A 15,353-nucleotide genomic window follows, 5' to 3' on the forward strand; every position below is an offset into this window, starting at 1 on the left:
TCCTGCAGTGCATAACCTCACACATATACTGTTTCCTGTCTGTTGGGGGGTCTCTTCGGGGTAAATTCCTAGAAAGGGGATTTCTAGGTCAAAGAAATGAATATGTGGTTTTGTTCAATTTTGCCACATTTCCTCCTATAGGTCCTGTGCCATTTTGCTACTCACATAAGCAATGTATGAGCGTGTTTTCCTCACAGCCTAGTCAAGCCTTGAACACCTGCCATGTGACAGGCAAGAAGTAATACTTCAGATAGTGTTCATTTGCATTCCTCATATTAAGGAAATTGGGCATCTTTTCATGTACTGAAGGACTATTTGTTTATCTTTTTCCATGAACTATTTGTTCATGACTTTTGATCATTTTTCTGTGTGTGTTGAGGGGGGGAGGTCTTTCATTCCTTGATTTTCAAGAGCTCTTAAAATATTTAGGAAATTCACCATCGATCAGTAATATGTATTACCAATATTTCCGCCCTTTGATTTTCATTTTTCTTTGTTATTTTACTCTGAAAAAGAACCCCTATTTGTGGAATTCATGTCTTTTCTATTATTAGATTTAGAGTTTTGCATTGAGGTTAGAAAGGCTTCCCCCACATCCTGGCAATAAAGAATCTGACACACGTGACGATATTTGCAATACTGTCTCCATGGATACCGCACAACAGTCCAGGGTCCGTGTACCCAGCTACAAACTGGCCACACTGGTCGGCCTGAATGGTCCACTGCCAGAACTGATCCTGGGAGACAGGGGAGGCAGATCCCAGACTCCAGAGGAACCTCTGTCCTGGACAAACACTGAAGCACTCCACGTCCTTCCCAGCTAAGAGGCACCAAACCATCTTAAGACATGTTAGAGCCTCCATGTTGATTAGCCCCAAATATACCAAAAATTGGGTAGGAAAAGGAAAGAGTAAAAAATATTGAAAAGGGTGAGGGGCTGAGTTGATAGAGTTTCTTCGTGTTGTTACTACTATTTTATGAGTCAGTTCAACATTTTACTTATTTGTTATTTATTTATTGATGTATTTACTTGTTCATTTATTTTTAGAGAGAGAGAGAGAGAAAGAAGGAGAGCATGTAAATGGAGAAAGGGACAGAGAGTGAGGGAGAGAGAGAATCATAAGCAGGTTCGATGCCCAGTGCAGAGTCTAATGCAGGGCTTCCCCGCAACACGGGCTTGAACCCATGACCCTGAGATCACGAACTGAGCCGAAATTTTAACAGTCAGACATTGAACTGACTGAGCCACCCAGGTGTCCCTCATAAGTTCATTTAAAACTGTAAAAATATATTTAATTATCTTCCACATATGCATTTGTCATCATTTAAAATATGTTTCAGAGAAACATCATAACAAGCGGACAAATAAGAGAGACACAGTATTTGTCATTCAGAAATATGTTTTATATTAGAGTAGGACCTCCAGATGAAAGAATTTCTATTTTACAGTCATTCCCTAAGCCTTTCCATTTTCACTTGAAAATCTTTAAGATTTGCCTGACATGCAAATTAAGTATCTTTACTGCTCATTTGAAGCTTGCAAGTTAAACTTCGGTAATTGATTATTGACAACTAGTGAGGAAAATGAACACTTATGAGTTTAGAAGTATGCAAAGCATGTCGGAAGGTGTAATTTATGCAGCATTATCTAAGCATTCATCTGAAGTTAGTTTTTCCTGCACAGACAAAAATGGTCATCTTATTAAACTGCTTTGGAAGTACTGTGAGCCAAAAGGTCAAAAATCTCACAATGAATCATCCTAACCTATCACTGGACTCTTCCTTTTCAAACTCTATTTTTAAAGCTTCTGTGAAGAAAACATCATTTTTGAACCCCGGTAACCCGCTGGACAGCATCGGAGGCAGTGGCCGAGGGGGAAGGGCCGGATCAAAATCCTGACGCCGTCACATTCCAGCTCTTTCCCACTCTGGCTGCCACAGGCCAGCTTCAGACAACAAACAATGTGAATGAACACAGAGGTGGTCTTTGCTCACTATCTTCAAAAATAAAAGAGGTGTGTGTGTGTGTCTGGTTTTTTCTTTGTTGTTTGTTTGTTTGTTTGTCTGTTTCTTTTCTTGTTCTTTTTTGGCAATTGTCTTACCCACACTAAATGATTCTGGAAAAAGTTATTATGAAGATCTAGTAACCCTGAATAGAGAACAGTCAAGGAAGCAGAGAAATGTCATACAAAGTCCAAACACCAGGGTGATTTCACAAAACAAATAAACACAAAGAATGTTCCTCAGGAGCGTGCTCTGTCGGCTCAGGGAGTCAACCGATGTCCCCACGTGGGACCGGCTTTCACAGTCCTGTTGTGCACTGACCTACCCTGGAGGGGGTGTGAGCCTCTGGATTTTTCCCAAAAGGATGCTAACAAATAGGAGGAAAGAAAAGAGCTTCCCACTCTTCCCCCTAAGGGCGTTTTTAAAAATGTCAAATGGAAGAACTCACAGTTCTCACATGTAATGAACACAAGGAACTGTCTGCAGAGAGAAGAGAATGGCAAGTCCTCCTTCTACAAGGATGACTCTGAAGTAAATAAAACTCAGGTTAAAAAACATTTTTTTATTGGTGCCCTGCGTGGCTCAGTCAGTTAAGCATTTGCCTTCAGCTCAGATCATGACGCCAGGGTCCTGGGATGGAGCCCCGCACCCCGCTTCTCCCTCTCCCTGACACTCCCCCTGCTTGTGTGCACACTCTCTCTCTCTCTGACCAATACATAAACAAAATCTTTTGAAAAAAAATTTGTTTAAATATGCCATTGTTCACTCAGAGAATGCATATGTAAATGTAGTGGTTGAAAGTGCAGTCTCTGAGGTTAGACGGTTTCAATTCCTGTTCCTCCACATACCTCCCATGTATCCTGATGGAAGCAACGGCCTTCCTGCCTCAGTTTCCCTCCCTTTGAAATGGAGATGACAACAGCACCTCTTTACGGGGAGTGCTTACCCAAATGCCTGGCACAGGGTGGACCCTCAATCAATGTTAGCTTCACCATTATATAGAACGGGCTGCACAGTACGGCCACTGTGTCTCGTCATTTTGGGCCCCTGGACTCCACCTGACCCGCAAGGAAGGTGCCAGGGCATCCAAGAATGAGGCTCTGAAATAAGCTGCTTGATCGCCGAGGACAAGAGGTGGTTCTCTTTCAGATCTCATCCCAACTCAAAAGCCTATAACGGTGTCCGGACAGGGCAAGGGAGTCTTTCAGGTCCACAGGAATGGCTTTTGGAGAGGTCAAAGCAGCCAGCAGCATCCCCAGTCCGTTACCAGCATACTAGCTGTACACGGGGAGATGTGTCATGGCCTTGATTCAGAGGAGATGGCCAGGGTGGTCTGGCCGGAGGGAAGGCACAGTTTACAAGCAGAAACTTGCTCTTTCTCTGATCCGACCACTGGTGCTTGAATATGCTTTAGGAGGGGGCAAAGCTTTTTATACCACAAAGAAGCCCACTGACTACTTCACACTAAATTTTTATAAAATAGATACCAACTATCTCCCTAGTTTTATTTATTTTTTCAGCCAGTGGACACTGTTTCTGAAAACAAAACAAAACAAAACAGTTGAGAAATATATGGGACGAGGGAAGTGTGAGGAGGAGAGCCTCCACGGTCGGTCGCTCCCCATCTCCCTTTGTTTACTTCAAGAAAATCAAAATGATTAGAGGGACCCCTGCATAAAGTGAATGTCGAAGACTTTCCATGTACTTCAAATTAGAATTAATGGGTGTTGTGCAGTTAATTTTCATTTTACTTTCCTTTGCTCATCGGAAACTTGTCAGGATTGATTGTCCCCTACAGTTACACTGAGATGCCTATAAATTTCCTTTGCTTTGCTGCAGATGTTCTGCTTCCTAAGCATCGTTTCCCTGGTGGATCTTCCATCAAATGTCAAGTACCTTTTTGGTTTTATGACTTGAGTGCTGAGGACATAACACGGTATCACTAACAATTTGTCCAAAATTCTTATAAATGAGAAAAAGGCAGGTCCAAGAAATTGACTAACGCCAGAATTTTGAGAAGTACAAATGTAGGTCAACTAAACAGAGTTCAGAAATTGCTGAACTTGGAACGTCAGCATAAAATCTGGACTAAACCTGCGTGGTTTTTTGTTTTGTTTTGTTCTTGCTTTTAATTGTCTCTAAGATTTGCTAAGAAAGCAGTAGCTGTGTGGCCAAGGTCAGTCCACTCACAGATGCTGGCGATGACCCATAACAGCCTTAGGAAGCGTCGTGTGAAGTGACACTCCCTAGTTCTGTAGCTACAGAGACAACCCAGTGGTTCAAGCATACCCCTGTCGTCAGCCTGGAAAATTACTAGATGATGTGGTTTTCCAAGGTCTCTATGAAGCCCGTGACTTTATCATCTTTTATATCATGCACTTAACTGCTTTTCCTCTGACTCAGCTCATTTTTCTCTACCTTTGCCCAAGTAGCTTAAAGAGTTTTAACTTAGAAAACAATGATGAATTGTAGAACTTAAAAATAATTCAGATTTGCTGCTAGCAAATGTACGATAGTTGTTTGTATTAGTTTCAGAGTGAAAAGTGCAGGACCTTGAGCCCATAGAAGTGCATCGTTTCCAGTTTCAAAATCATATGTTCTTTGACTGACTAGGAATTAACTGAGAAACTGGCTTTATGTCCTCACTTCTAAGCTGGATGGTGATGACGTCTGATAAAGAACTTTTAGCAAAGTGCATCAAAGGATGGTGTAAATCTCAGCTTAATAAATCTGACCATCATCTAAAATAGAGCACCATCTTTGATGTTCAGATAACTGACAGCCCCTCTCCGATCAGGATACTGTCCAACAAAGAACAATGCTGTGGAAGGGTCTCTCTTACCATTCTGAATGAGGGTTTGCGACCGTGTGAACCTTCCATGGACGGCTGTCATATGCAGTGGACTTTTGCCATCTTTACTCTAAAAAATGAGGGGGAGAGAAACAATGGATCAGTGATGTCAGTCTGAAACGTCCCTATGGATACTACTGCCAATGCTCTGGGGGAAAAAAAAAGGTCAATTCAGATTTTAAGAAGTCTAATAGAAAATTACAAAAGGCAAAAAGATAATTTTGCAAGCAAAACAAAAAGCATATATATTATCTCAAGTTACTGCATAACATCCCATTGTAAAGAAGCTTAGAGAAGTGAAAATTACTTTAGAGAAGAGATGTGAAATTTCTCATTCCACCGACAATTTTTAAACTATCCTGTTTCAAATGGAAGCAATCATCCAAAACGCTTTTTTCTCTCTTGTGATCTACCAATGAAGATGGTTTCAAGGCTTTTTTTTTTTTTTTTCCCGAATTTTGTCTAAAGTACATGAGAAAAGACAAATGATGTGCTAACTGGCTTGGCCCTGTCTGACCTACAGCCCACCGAGCTGCTGTGAATGACTGCAGCCCTCAGAACCGACCTGGAATATTCCACCACACCCTACGTTTTGATTCCGCAGAAAACGACACTTCTGGTTGTTCCAAAACAGAAATGTTTGCTTCAATTAAGTCATTAGAAATCACAAGATTAAGACATACAATGGTTTAGCAAATGGCCATTTTAATGGTCACCCGGGAATGTACTGAATTTATACATCTCTTTATTATTTAAAACATAAATGATAGAACTCCCTGATATAGATTAAGCCAAACATGAAAATTGAATGGAATCTATAAGACTGAGCATCATTATACCAAATACTAAAGTCTTACACATTTGCTAAGAAAGTTCTTTATAGAATTGCGTCTAAAAATAGTAATAGCGAAAAGAAAGTATTAAGTATCCCCCATAGACAGAATGTATCCTTTCATTCAGATACTGTTAATGGAAGGGGAAAAAAAAGAAATAGATGTAGCTATTCTTTTTATAACTCGCAGGAGAAACATTTTCCAAAGTCTAAGGTTAAACATGAGATTTCAAAAATGCAAGTTTATTTTTGTAATGAAACCCATATACCTGTGCTTTAAAATGCACCATTGGTGGGGATGTAAACTGTTACAGTGCTATGGAAAAGGGTGTGGAAGTTCCTCAAAAATTTAAAAATAGAAATACCATATGATGTAGTAATTCCACTACTGGGTATCTACCCAAAGAAAATGAAAACACAAATTCGAAAACATACATGCAACCCTATGTTTAGTGTAGTGTTGTTCATAACAGCCGAGACATGGGAGCAAACTGCGTGTCCACCGACAGATGAATGGATAAGGAAGAAGTAGTGTGCAGACACACACACACACACACACAGGAATATTATGCAGCCATACAAAGGATGAGATCCTGCCATTTGTGACAACATGGATGGACCTGGAGGGTGAAATAAGTCAGACAAAGAAAGACAAATACCATAGGATTTCACTCATATGCATAATCTAAAAAACAAAACAAATGAATAAACAAATAAAATAAAAAACAGAAACAGACTCATAAATACAGAGAACTGACAGTTGCCACAGGAAAGAGGGTAGGGAGATAGGCGACATGAGTGAAGGGGAGTGGGAGACACAAGCTTCCAGTTAGGGAATAAGTCACGGGTCTAAAGGCACAGCACGGGGAAAGGAGGCAACAACATCGCAACAGCGTTGTGTGGTGACAGGTGGGAGCTACACTTGCGGTGAGCGGAGTGCAACATCTAGAGAAAGTGAACCGCTACGTTATACACCGGAAACTGATGTACTGTACACCCAAAACACTGCATGTCAACTAGACTCAAATAAGACAATACTTTAATTTATAAAAGGAAAACATAGCAACCTGAAAATACATTTAAAAAATGACTCTTTGTTTTAAAAACTTCACAATGGGAACAAAGAATCATTTGAATTGGTATTTCTCAGAGTGAACCAAAGACCGACTGTGTCTAAACCACCTGCGGTTCTTGCTAGAAATGTGAGTTCTGTGCCCTGACCCCGACCACTGAGTCCGAGTGGGGACAAAGGGACCCCCATTTCTAACCCGCACAGCATGTTACAGTTTAGGAGCCACTGCTAGACGGAGGGGGCCTGAATAGCTTATAAAACCACAAGGGTGTAGCAGAAGAATTTTTATTACAGCCTGTAAGTCTGTTCCTTAGAAAGGAAGAAAAGAAACGTGCACAATCTTTGCCAAGGAAAGAGTTCATCAGAACGTAAGTGCATCGATTGAAAAATAATCTTTACAAGGAAAAGGCACCAGGTAGATGGGGGGGGGACAGGATCTTTTCTCATCTGCTATGATTATAACCAGAGTCAGAAAAGATTGAGAAAGGAAGATGGAAGTAAGCGTGAAGCTTTACCAAAAGGGTATTTTTTGAGAGAAAGGAGCAGTAACCAAGCGGACAGGGACACAATTACAGAAATCGCCGAGTTGACATTAACCTGTCCCTAGGTGGTGCTATTTCTTTAAATTTTGCTCCAATATTTTCCCTTAAATTTAATCGAAAAACATAACTAATTAGCTCTTAGTTAAATATATATAAAGCCATAAATATTTCAGTGCTTAGGTAATACCTTTATAAATATTTAGCTAAGAAGTTTTTTCCATGACTGGAAAATGGCTTAAAGGCTTTACCTGGGAATAACCACCAGCTTGGTGGTAACTCCCTAAATTGCAGCCCGAGAGCCACAGAAGCAACCAGGTTCCGTGGTGCACAGCTGACAAAGCTGGTTCCATCTCGGGGGTAGCAACACCGTGCCCTGGTCTCCCGTGGAGTGCCTGTGCCTTTGGTAAAGGGACAAATAAACAGACGGCCAAATTTTGGTAAAATACAAAGAATAGCTATATTAGATTTACCTTTGCCTGGGTTCATCTACTGCGGAGTCCTGCCCTGAGCTGAGTTGTTTCCCCCTGAGGGATATGGTGGCAGAAGGTGGGGGAGGTGGGGACAGGAAGCGTTGAGAGTATCACGGAGCCATTTTGGAACAATTGTGCTTCCATGGTTTGAATGTAAAAAGCCACTGGAAACTAATGAAGGTCAAAGGATAATACTTTTCATTTAGTCTTTACAAGTTAGAACTCAGGATATTCAGGGTGAGACAGGGATCCTACAGAGTTTCATTATCTGCCTGAGAAATGTGTCATATGGGGGGGACTTGCTGTTAGTGCTATTTCAAGAACTTCAGACAGGATAAAATATCCCTTGCATTGTCAAAGGAGAGGATATGCTCAGTTCTTCCACTCATTCAAAGCTTTGCTGTTATAAGATTTTTTTTTTCTTAATTTCTAGTCTCTTTCCTATTTTTGGACTCATTTTCCCATCAGAGTTAGGGCTCGGAAAATTTTGGTTTTTTGAGATTTTTTTTTAATTATGCAAGAAGCCCTTCTATTGATTTAGGCACAGCTCAGCCATGGTCATGAAAGAAAACTAAAAAAGACTGAGAATATTTTATGAATATCAGTAGTCTTGCAGGGCAAATTTCAGCAGGAAGATTAATCCTTGAACTAAATGGAGTGTTTCAATTCCCTTGACCACCATTCTCCTCAGAAATCCATTCACATCTTCCACACCAAATGTCTTTTTTCCCCATCTTCCAACATCCCCCAAACCTTCCCTAAACTCATACACGTTGTTACCACCCAGGAACTTGAAGCATCGTGTTGTCTGTGGCATGTGTCTCTGGGAGTCACACAGCTCAATGGCCCTACTAGAAGGCAACAGAGCCCCTATAAGACAACACGAAGGCCAGCTGGCAGGCTAAGTTAGGGGGAATGTGCCAGAAACCCAAAAGGGTTTCCTAATTCAAGGGAAGAGCAATCTAAAACCCCAATTTTCAAAAAGCCATACACAGTTTAATTTTTAAATGGTTCTAAAGGCCATAGATGGTACTGGTTGGTTCTCATTCAATCCTCTCCGTTCCCTCACAAGCTCCCCAAAGTTCCAATCATAATGTCCTTATCACTGTTTTCTTTCTCTTTGCCTGTTCTAGTTCTCACCTTTGACCTCTGCAGTGCAAGTCATTCTATAGTTCGGACCTGATACATATAAAGAACGGAGCTGGTTCACTCCAGGAGATGTGCGATAGACAGACTTCAGCCCTCCAGGAGATGTGCGATCGACAGACTGCAGCCCCAGTGTCTGAGGGCTGCACAGCCTCCGGGCTCAAGGCCAGGAAAGAATTCAGACCATGGGCGGTCTGACTGTTGGAGGGAGGCAACCAGGTAAGGGTAATTCTGAATCCATCTAAGTACTATTTGGGATAGCTATGCATGTAGTGCCTTCTTTAACATTTTGAATGCTTCTAAAAAGAGCTTTGGGATGCTACCAGAATTACAACGTAGTCTGTAATGGAGGAGAAAAATTATTTTGTATCTTGTCATGCTCTTTCTATTTGTGAAATACAAGTGAACCTTCAATGGATTATTGTCTAAAGTATTGGGTCTTTATTATGTAGCACAATTAAACCACCATTAGTATAAAGACAGACAGGGCCATGGCCAGTCTAAGGAAAACGGAGGATTGTAAAATATGCTCGGGACATAGTATCCTTCCTTTTCTCTCCAACATCTTGTAACTGTCCGTGAAGACATCGCTTTTAGTATTTTGTGAGGATGGAGGAAAACAAAGTGAATATGTGGGTGGCTACTGGCTACATTTCAAAATGTTATTTCCCCCAAACTTCAGAAAATCTAAACAAATACAAATCGTCTTGCGATCTACAAACACTTTCAAAACGCAAGGAGCAATGTGGTCCAGAGAGATAACAACTTCAATTAGAAAACTACCTCCAGAGTCAGACAAAATGGCTCTACGGAAATGCTGGACGATCTGTGCCTCCAGAGTGAATCGTGAAGGAGGAGCCGAGAGAAGGAAGCCGGAGGATGTAAACAGAGATGAGCCCGAGGGAGAAGGCTCGGTTGTAGCCAAAGCCCCATTCATGCAGGTCAGAGAATACATAAACCTAAGTCGCAGATTTTTAAAAAGGTCTTTCTCATATTCTATTAATGATTAGCAGTCTATGGGGGGAATTAATTACTAAAATTAAGGAGTCATGCTTTCCAGGTCCATTTTATGGAGACAAGGCTGCCATAAACTGCTATAAACTCCATACAGTGTTGGAGTCCCTGAACTACTCTGAACTGAGCACCAGTCAGTTAACTGGGGGGAGTGGGCAGGTGCTCCTGAAGTGGCCTTCTCGCCTTGCGGGCAGGCACACTGAGCACTTCAGCCGGCATGCTTTAAAAGGGGAATGGAGAGCATCGGACACCTCCTGAACTAATTCAGTGAAGTTTGGTGACGAGAGCGACTTTATTTAACTTCAGTAATAATTTTCCTTTCTTTGGAGAATTGAAGGATGTCATTCAGATTCCAGAACAGCAATACAAGTGTCACAAGTTTTGGGGACACTGCCAGTTCACCCACCTGTTAACCTCCTGCTTTCTCACCACCATCCTCCGTGACCTCAATACCATACGATGACTCTGCCCACGTTGGGTTACAGTTCCTGGTCTCTTTCATGTCCCCTCGGGCCTTCCCTTACCCCCATTTAGGACTTGGATGGGCTCCACTTACAAGATATGGAACTCAAATCCTCTTTAACTATTCTATTTCTTCATCTCTGCCTGCTCTCTACCCCCATGAAGACATCATGCTCCCCTCCAGCTCCTTCCTATTTTCTCTAACTCTCCTTTTTTCATCCGTTTCTGGCTCTGCCTCCTCCTCCCGATCCTAAGACTAAAGGGATCCTGGCTTCCTCCATCCCCTTCTCTACTCAAGCTATGACGTACTATCTCCTTGGGTGACCTCACCCTTTCCCAGCCTCCAAGATCCATCACCTGTATGTGAACAAGGGAGCCTAAGGTTTTTCTTCTATTGTCTTCTGCTGTCCCACGTGGGAGGATCGCATGCTCCATCACTGGTTTTCTCAGACTGGTGGCACCAAAGGCTCAGAATCACCTTCTCAACAACTTGACAGTTCAACCTAATAAGCCGAGTCCTTCTGATGTCCCTCGTAACAACAATAATCATTTCCTGAGTGCTTGCCACATGGCCAGAACCATTCTAAGTAATTTATATGAGAAAACTGGTTTAATCCTCACGGCGGTTCCATGAAGAAGATGCTACTGTTTCCCAAATTTTACAGATAAACAGGCACCCAGAGAGGTTGTTTCTGACTATGTTATTCCTGAAAGTCAAGGCTAGAATTGCCATCCAGGCACCCTAGCCTCAGAACTGAATCCGTAGCGATGCTTGTCACCTCTGAACCAGGTTTCAGTTCTTACCCTTGTCTTCAACTCCTCCAACTCCCACCCAACCAAATTTCATTGATTTTCTTTCTGCAATGCCTGTCTCTTCTGTTGGCTGTCCCCCTCCCCTGTCCTCAGTGCTCTTATCTAGATGAGTTTTACTAACTTCCCAGTTATTCTCTAATTGTCCTCTGTCTAGGCCGACTCTACCTGAATTTTCTTTTTATAAAAATAAAATGTTTTTTCTTCATCTGGATATAAAAATAACACATCTTAAGTATCACTATCAGAAGATTAAAACAAATACACAAAAATGAAACAAAAAATCCAAATCATAATTTTGCCTCCCCGCAGTGATCATATATTGGGATATATTCCAAGTACTTTTCTCTATGTGTATAACCCAGACACATAACTTTTTTAAAATTAAAAAACTAGATATTTACTTATTGCATATTAATTTTTTCAATGATAACAGTAGGTATTACTAGCCTTTTTCATATTTGCAAATCTTAAAAGTAAATATACTTATGCATTAGTTTGTATTTTTCTAATTACTAATGATACAGAATATTTTCATAGGTTTAATGGATATTGTTTTCTCTTTCACGACCTGCCTTTACACACATTTTCTAGTAGGTTATCAGATTTTATCTTACTGGCTCTTATGAGCTCTTTATATATTAAATACATGAACTCTTTGCTCATCATGTATAATGTAGAAAAATTTCTCTGAATTGTTTCTCTTTCAATTTTGTATATGTTTGGGTTTGTTATTTTTAGTTTGTTTTGTTTTGCCACATAAACATTTAAAATGTTTATGTCATCATATATATAATTTTTTTCCTTCCTGTTTCCTTCTCTGGTGTTCTGTGACCGGATTACTATTTCTAATGCTCAGTTTGGATCACATGACCACTATAGTGACTAGTGGTCCTGTAGCTTATAAAAGCCCAAATGCCTCAGCCAGCTGGCAAGCCTTCTTCCCTGGTCCAGTCACATTTCAGCTTGTTCCTGGCTCCTTTTTTTCACACAATTTCTGCTCCCTTCAAGCTCAATAAATCATCATTCTGAAAATTTGTCTCCTATTTCCCCACTATTAAAAATTATAAGAAAAAATGTAAAAAGATTGTAGTAGTGAATAGGGAATCCTTAAAATGGATTTATCCAGTATTCTTAAAATTAAATCTCAGGAAGAATCATTTTTCAAAAGCAGAAGTAGAATACACTGGGACCTGGATTCCTGTGTGCCGGGGAGAAGGGAAGCTGAGGATGAGTACGAAGTCCCTTGAGCACGTGCGGAGATCCCATTACAATCTAAATGCGCTCAAATTGATAGCCTGGATTATGAGGGCCGTGCGCAAGTTCCTCTCGGTTATCTGTTACACGGAGCTAACTACTAGCCTAGAGTCGAGCCAGAGTGTTTCCTATCTGGAACTCCCAAACCCTTTGTTTGTGTGGTTCTCTCTATCTGGAATGCCCTCTCAGAGTCTCTCTCTCCTCATCTCAACTGGTATCAATCTCCTGACTCTTACCTCAAAAGCAAGCTTCGTTTTTGATCCCCAAGCAGGAAGCGCTTGCAATATTCTGTTACTCTCTTGTGCCACTCATCACGTTCTCTCTCATTGCATGAGAATCTGAGTTCACTATTTCCTTACCGTACCGTCAATTCCTTGAGAGCAGAGCTCATACCTCATCTTGGAGTTCTCCCTCAGAACCAAACAGAGGGTGCTAGATAGTCCTTGGTCAGTTTGTTGCATAAAGACTATCAGGACCTGCTGACCACTATTAGGTCAATGTTACACTACTACAGTCACTACCTACAGTTTACTATTGCAAAGTATCTGAGAAACTCCTTGGTGGGCCGTGCCATAGTTGGAACAGACCTGACATTATTGGATTAGGCTTTTCTTTGATTCTCAGCAGCTCTGCCATATCAGCTCAACATCCACCTCAGTGTTAGAAACTAGGCCATGTCAACATCCCTGGGAGCCTGTATTTGTTCCAGAACATTCACTAAGCTACCAAAGCATGTGGCTAGAACCTCCCAGGGCCTTCCAGCAGGTCCTACTACTTCTGCAGTAACAGCACAGCTCCGTCTCTGTGGCATGCCAATATAGGACACGGCTATGGAGGTCAAGGTACTAAAGGTTCCGATTCTAAAATAGGACCCCATTTATAAGAGTTGATTTTGCTTAAAAGGAGGCGCAATGCAGAGGTATCTGGCAGAGAGAGAGACACAGCATGTCATACCTGGATGTTAACATCTGCCCCGTTGTTCACTAATAGTTCAAGACACAAAGCACCGTGTGTGGAGGCAGCAGCAAAATGCAAAGGGGTGAACCCGCTGTGGTTGGGCTGGTTCACGTTAGCACCATAGTCCGTCAGCTCATTCACCACTGCATCCTGCCCATTGTAGCAGGCCAGGTGGAGGGCCGTGTTCCCATAGACGTTGATTTCGTCGATCTGCAATGAGTCCAACACAGGGCAGGTAAAAGCACTGAAGTCTCCTTATTGCATTTGTGGTTGGGGCCAGAGGGGCAGAGGGAGAGGGAGAAAGAGAATCTTAAGCAGACTCCCTGCTCAGCACAGAGCCTCAGCCCGGGGCTCCATCCCAGGACCCGGAGATCATGACCTGAGCCAAAATCAAGAGCCAGACGCTTAACTAACTAAGTCACCCAGGGGCCCCATACACCACAATTTAGAAGGCTAAATGCTGAAGGTAAGATGAAGAACCCTAGCGTGTCCAAAAAATGAGGACTATGTATTACATGCAATATATACGTTTAAATATTTCTCCGTGTTGATACGGAAACTTAAAAAAAAAACTTAAAAAATGATAATGTTCACAAAATCTTAAGATTCTGGTTTTTTAAGCCCAAGTTTCTGATTTTTCGTTACGTGCTGTATGCCCCCATTGCCCTCCATCAGTTACCCCTGGAAACTCAAAAAGACAGGATGCTAGAAAACAAGGTGGTTTTTACCCTCTTGAATTAAAATGCAACCAGGATTTAATCTCAGAACAACAGAAAACCCACAGGGGCGCTTGGGTGGCTCAGTGGGTTAAGAGTCTGCCTTCAGCTCAGGTCATGAGCTGAAGGCTGCTCATGGGATCGAGCCCCGCATCAGGCTCCCTGCTCAGTGGGGAGTCTGCCAGTGGCCCTGCTTATGCACTTTCTCTCTTGTGTTCTCTTTCAAATAAATAAATAAAATCTTTAAAAACCCAACCCAACATTAGAAAAGCCACAAATACACCATGAGTTGACGCACTCATCACAGCTCACCTCCACCCCCAGATTCAGGAGATGTTTGACCACATTGATCTGTCCATTGGAGGCGGCGGCGTGCAGGGGGGTGTAACCCTTCTTATCCTTACACGTCACTTCTGCCCCATGGCTGACGAGCAGGGCCACGACGTCCAGGTGGCCTTCACGGACAAAGCAGCAAAAAACACCGGTAACCTTGTTAGGATAATTTGATGATCTAGTCCACCTACATCACAACCATTAACGTTTACTACCACCAACATTTTAAATAACGAGGTCCTGCCAATATGTTAGTACCATAGCCTAAAAAAGAATTATGTTAAAATGAAAGCAATGTTTTTAAAAGCAGCTCCTATTCCTTACTGTAAAGTCCAACAGGGACAATTTGGTTTGGAGAAATTCATGAAAAAAAAATCAAGTAATCAGAATCACAAACACCATATTATTGTTAAATCATATGAAATTGCAACTGCTTGACTTTTTTTTTCTTTTTGGACCACAAAAATGACAATTTCATATGGTTCAACTTAAAAGTGTTCTTGTGAATTACCGGCTAACCAGAAGTCCTCCCAGTTTCAACTGCTGTTGGCATATTTTCTAGAATATTTTCCTCTGTACCCCATCTTACTATATATAGTACGATAAATGGATCTGACCTCTATATTGTGACTGAAGGTTGCTTGCTGCTTTGGTGCATTGCTGTGAATGTGGTTGATAACTGAGGGGTAGAGGATAAGTACTGATTCCAAGGGTCTAAGATGTGCACAGGGGTGGGTATGAGTATGTGTGTGAGAGAGAGAAAGACAGACATGGAGACAGAGCTGTGCTTGGTTGGGGAGGGGGGAGTTGGGTGTGTCTGTGTGAGACAGAGACAGACAGAGAGACGGAGAGAGAACATGCTTGGTCATGGCTCATTTTATTAAAAC

The 15,353-nt window shown here is 41.7% G+C and overlaps 1 protein-coding gene across 9 annotated transcripts in view; it reads right to left on the reverse strand.

The window, feature by feature from the left end:
- Positions 1–15,353, reverse strand: part of ANKRD44 (ankyrin repeat domain 44) — a 310,102-nt gene that overhangs the window by 117,875 nt on the left and 176,874 nt on the right. For all 9 annotated transcript variants that reach the window (XM_045078511.1, XM_013045696.2, XM_045078509.1 and 6 more), the window contains 3 exons: positions 14,446–14,588; positions 13,415–13,627; positions 4,847–4,925 (listed from right to left, as the gene is read on the reverse strand). In XM_045078511.1, coding sequence (XP_044934446.1) covers positions 4,847–4,925; positions 13,415–13,627; positions 14,446–14,588 — 435 coding nt within the window. The remainder of the gene's footprint in view (positions 1–4,846; positions 4,926–13,414; positions 13,628–14,445; positions 14,589–15,353) is intronic.

The sequence above is a fragment of the Mustela putorius genome, unplaced genomic scaffold, assembly GCF_011764305.1.
Source record: "Mustela putorius furo isolate JIRA1106 unplaced genomic scaffold, ASM1176430v1.1 tig00000275_pilon_pilon_pilon, whole genome shotgun sequence".
Lineage (NCBI taxonomy): Eukaryota > Metazoa > Chordata > Mammalia > Carnivora > Mustelidae > Mustela > Mustela putorius.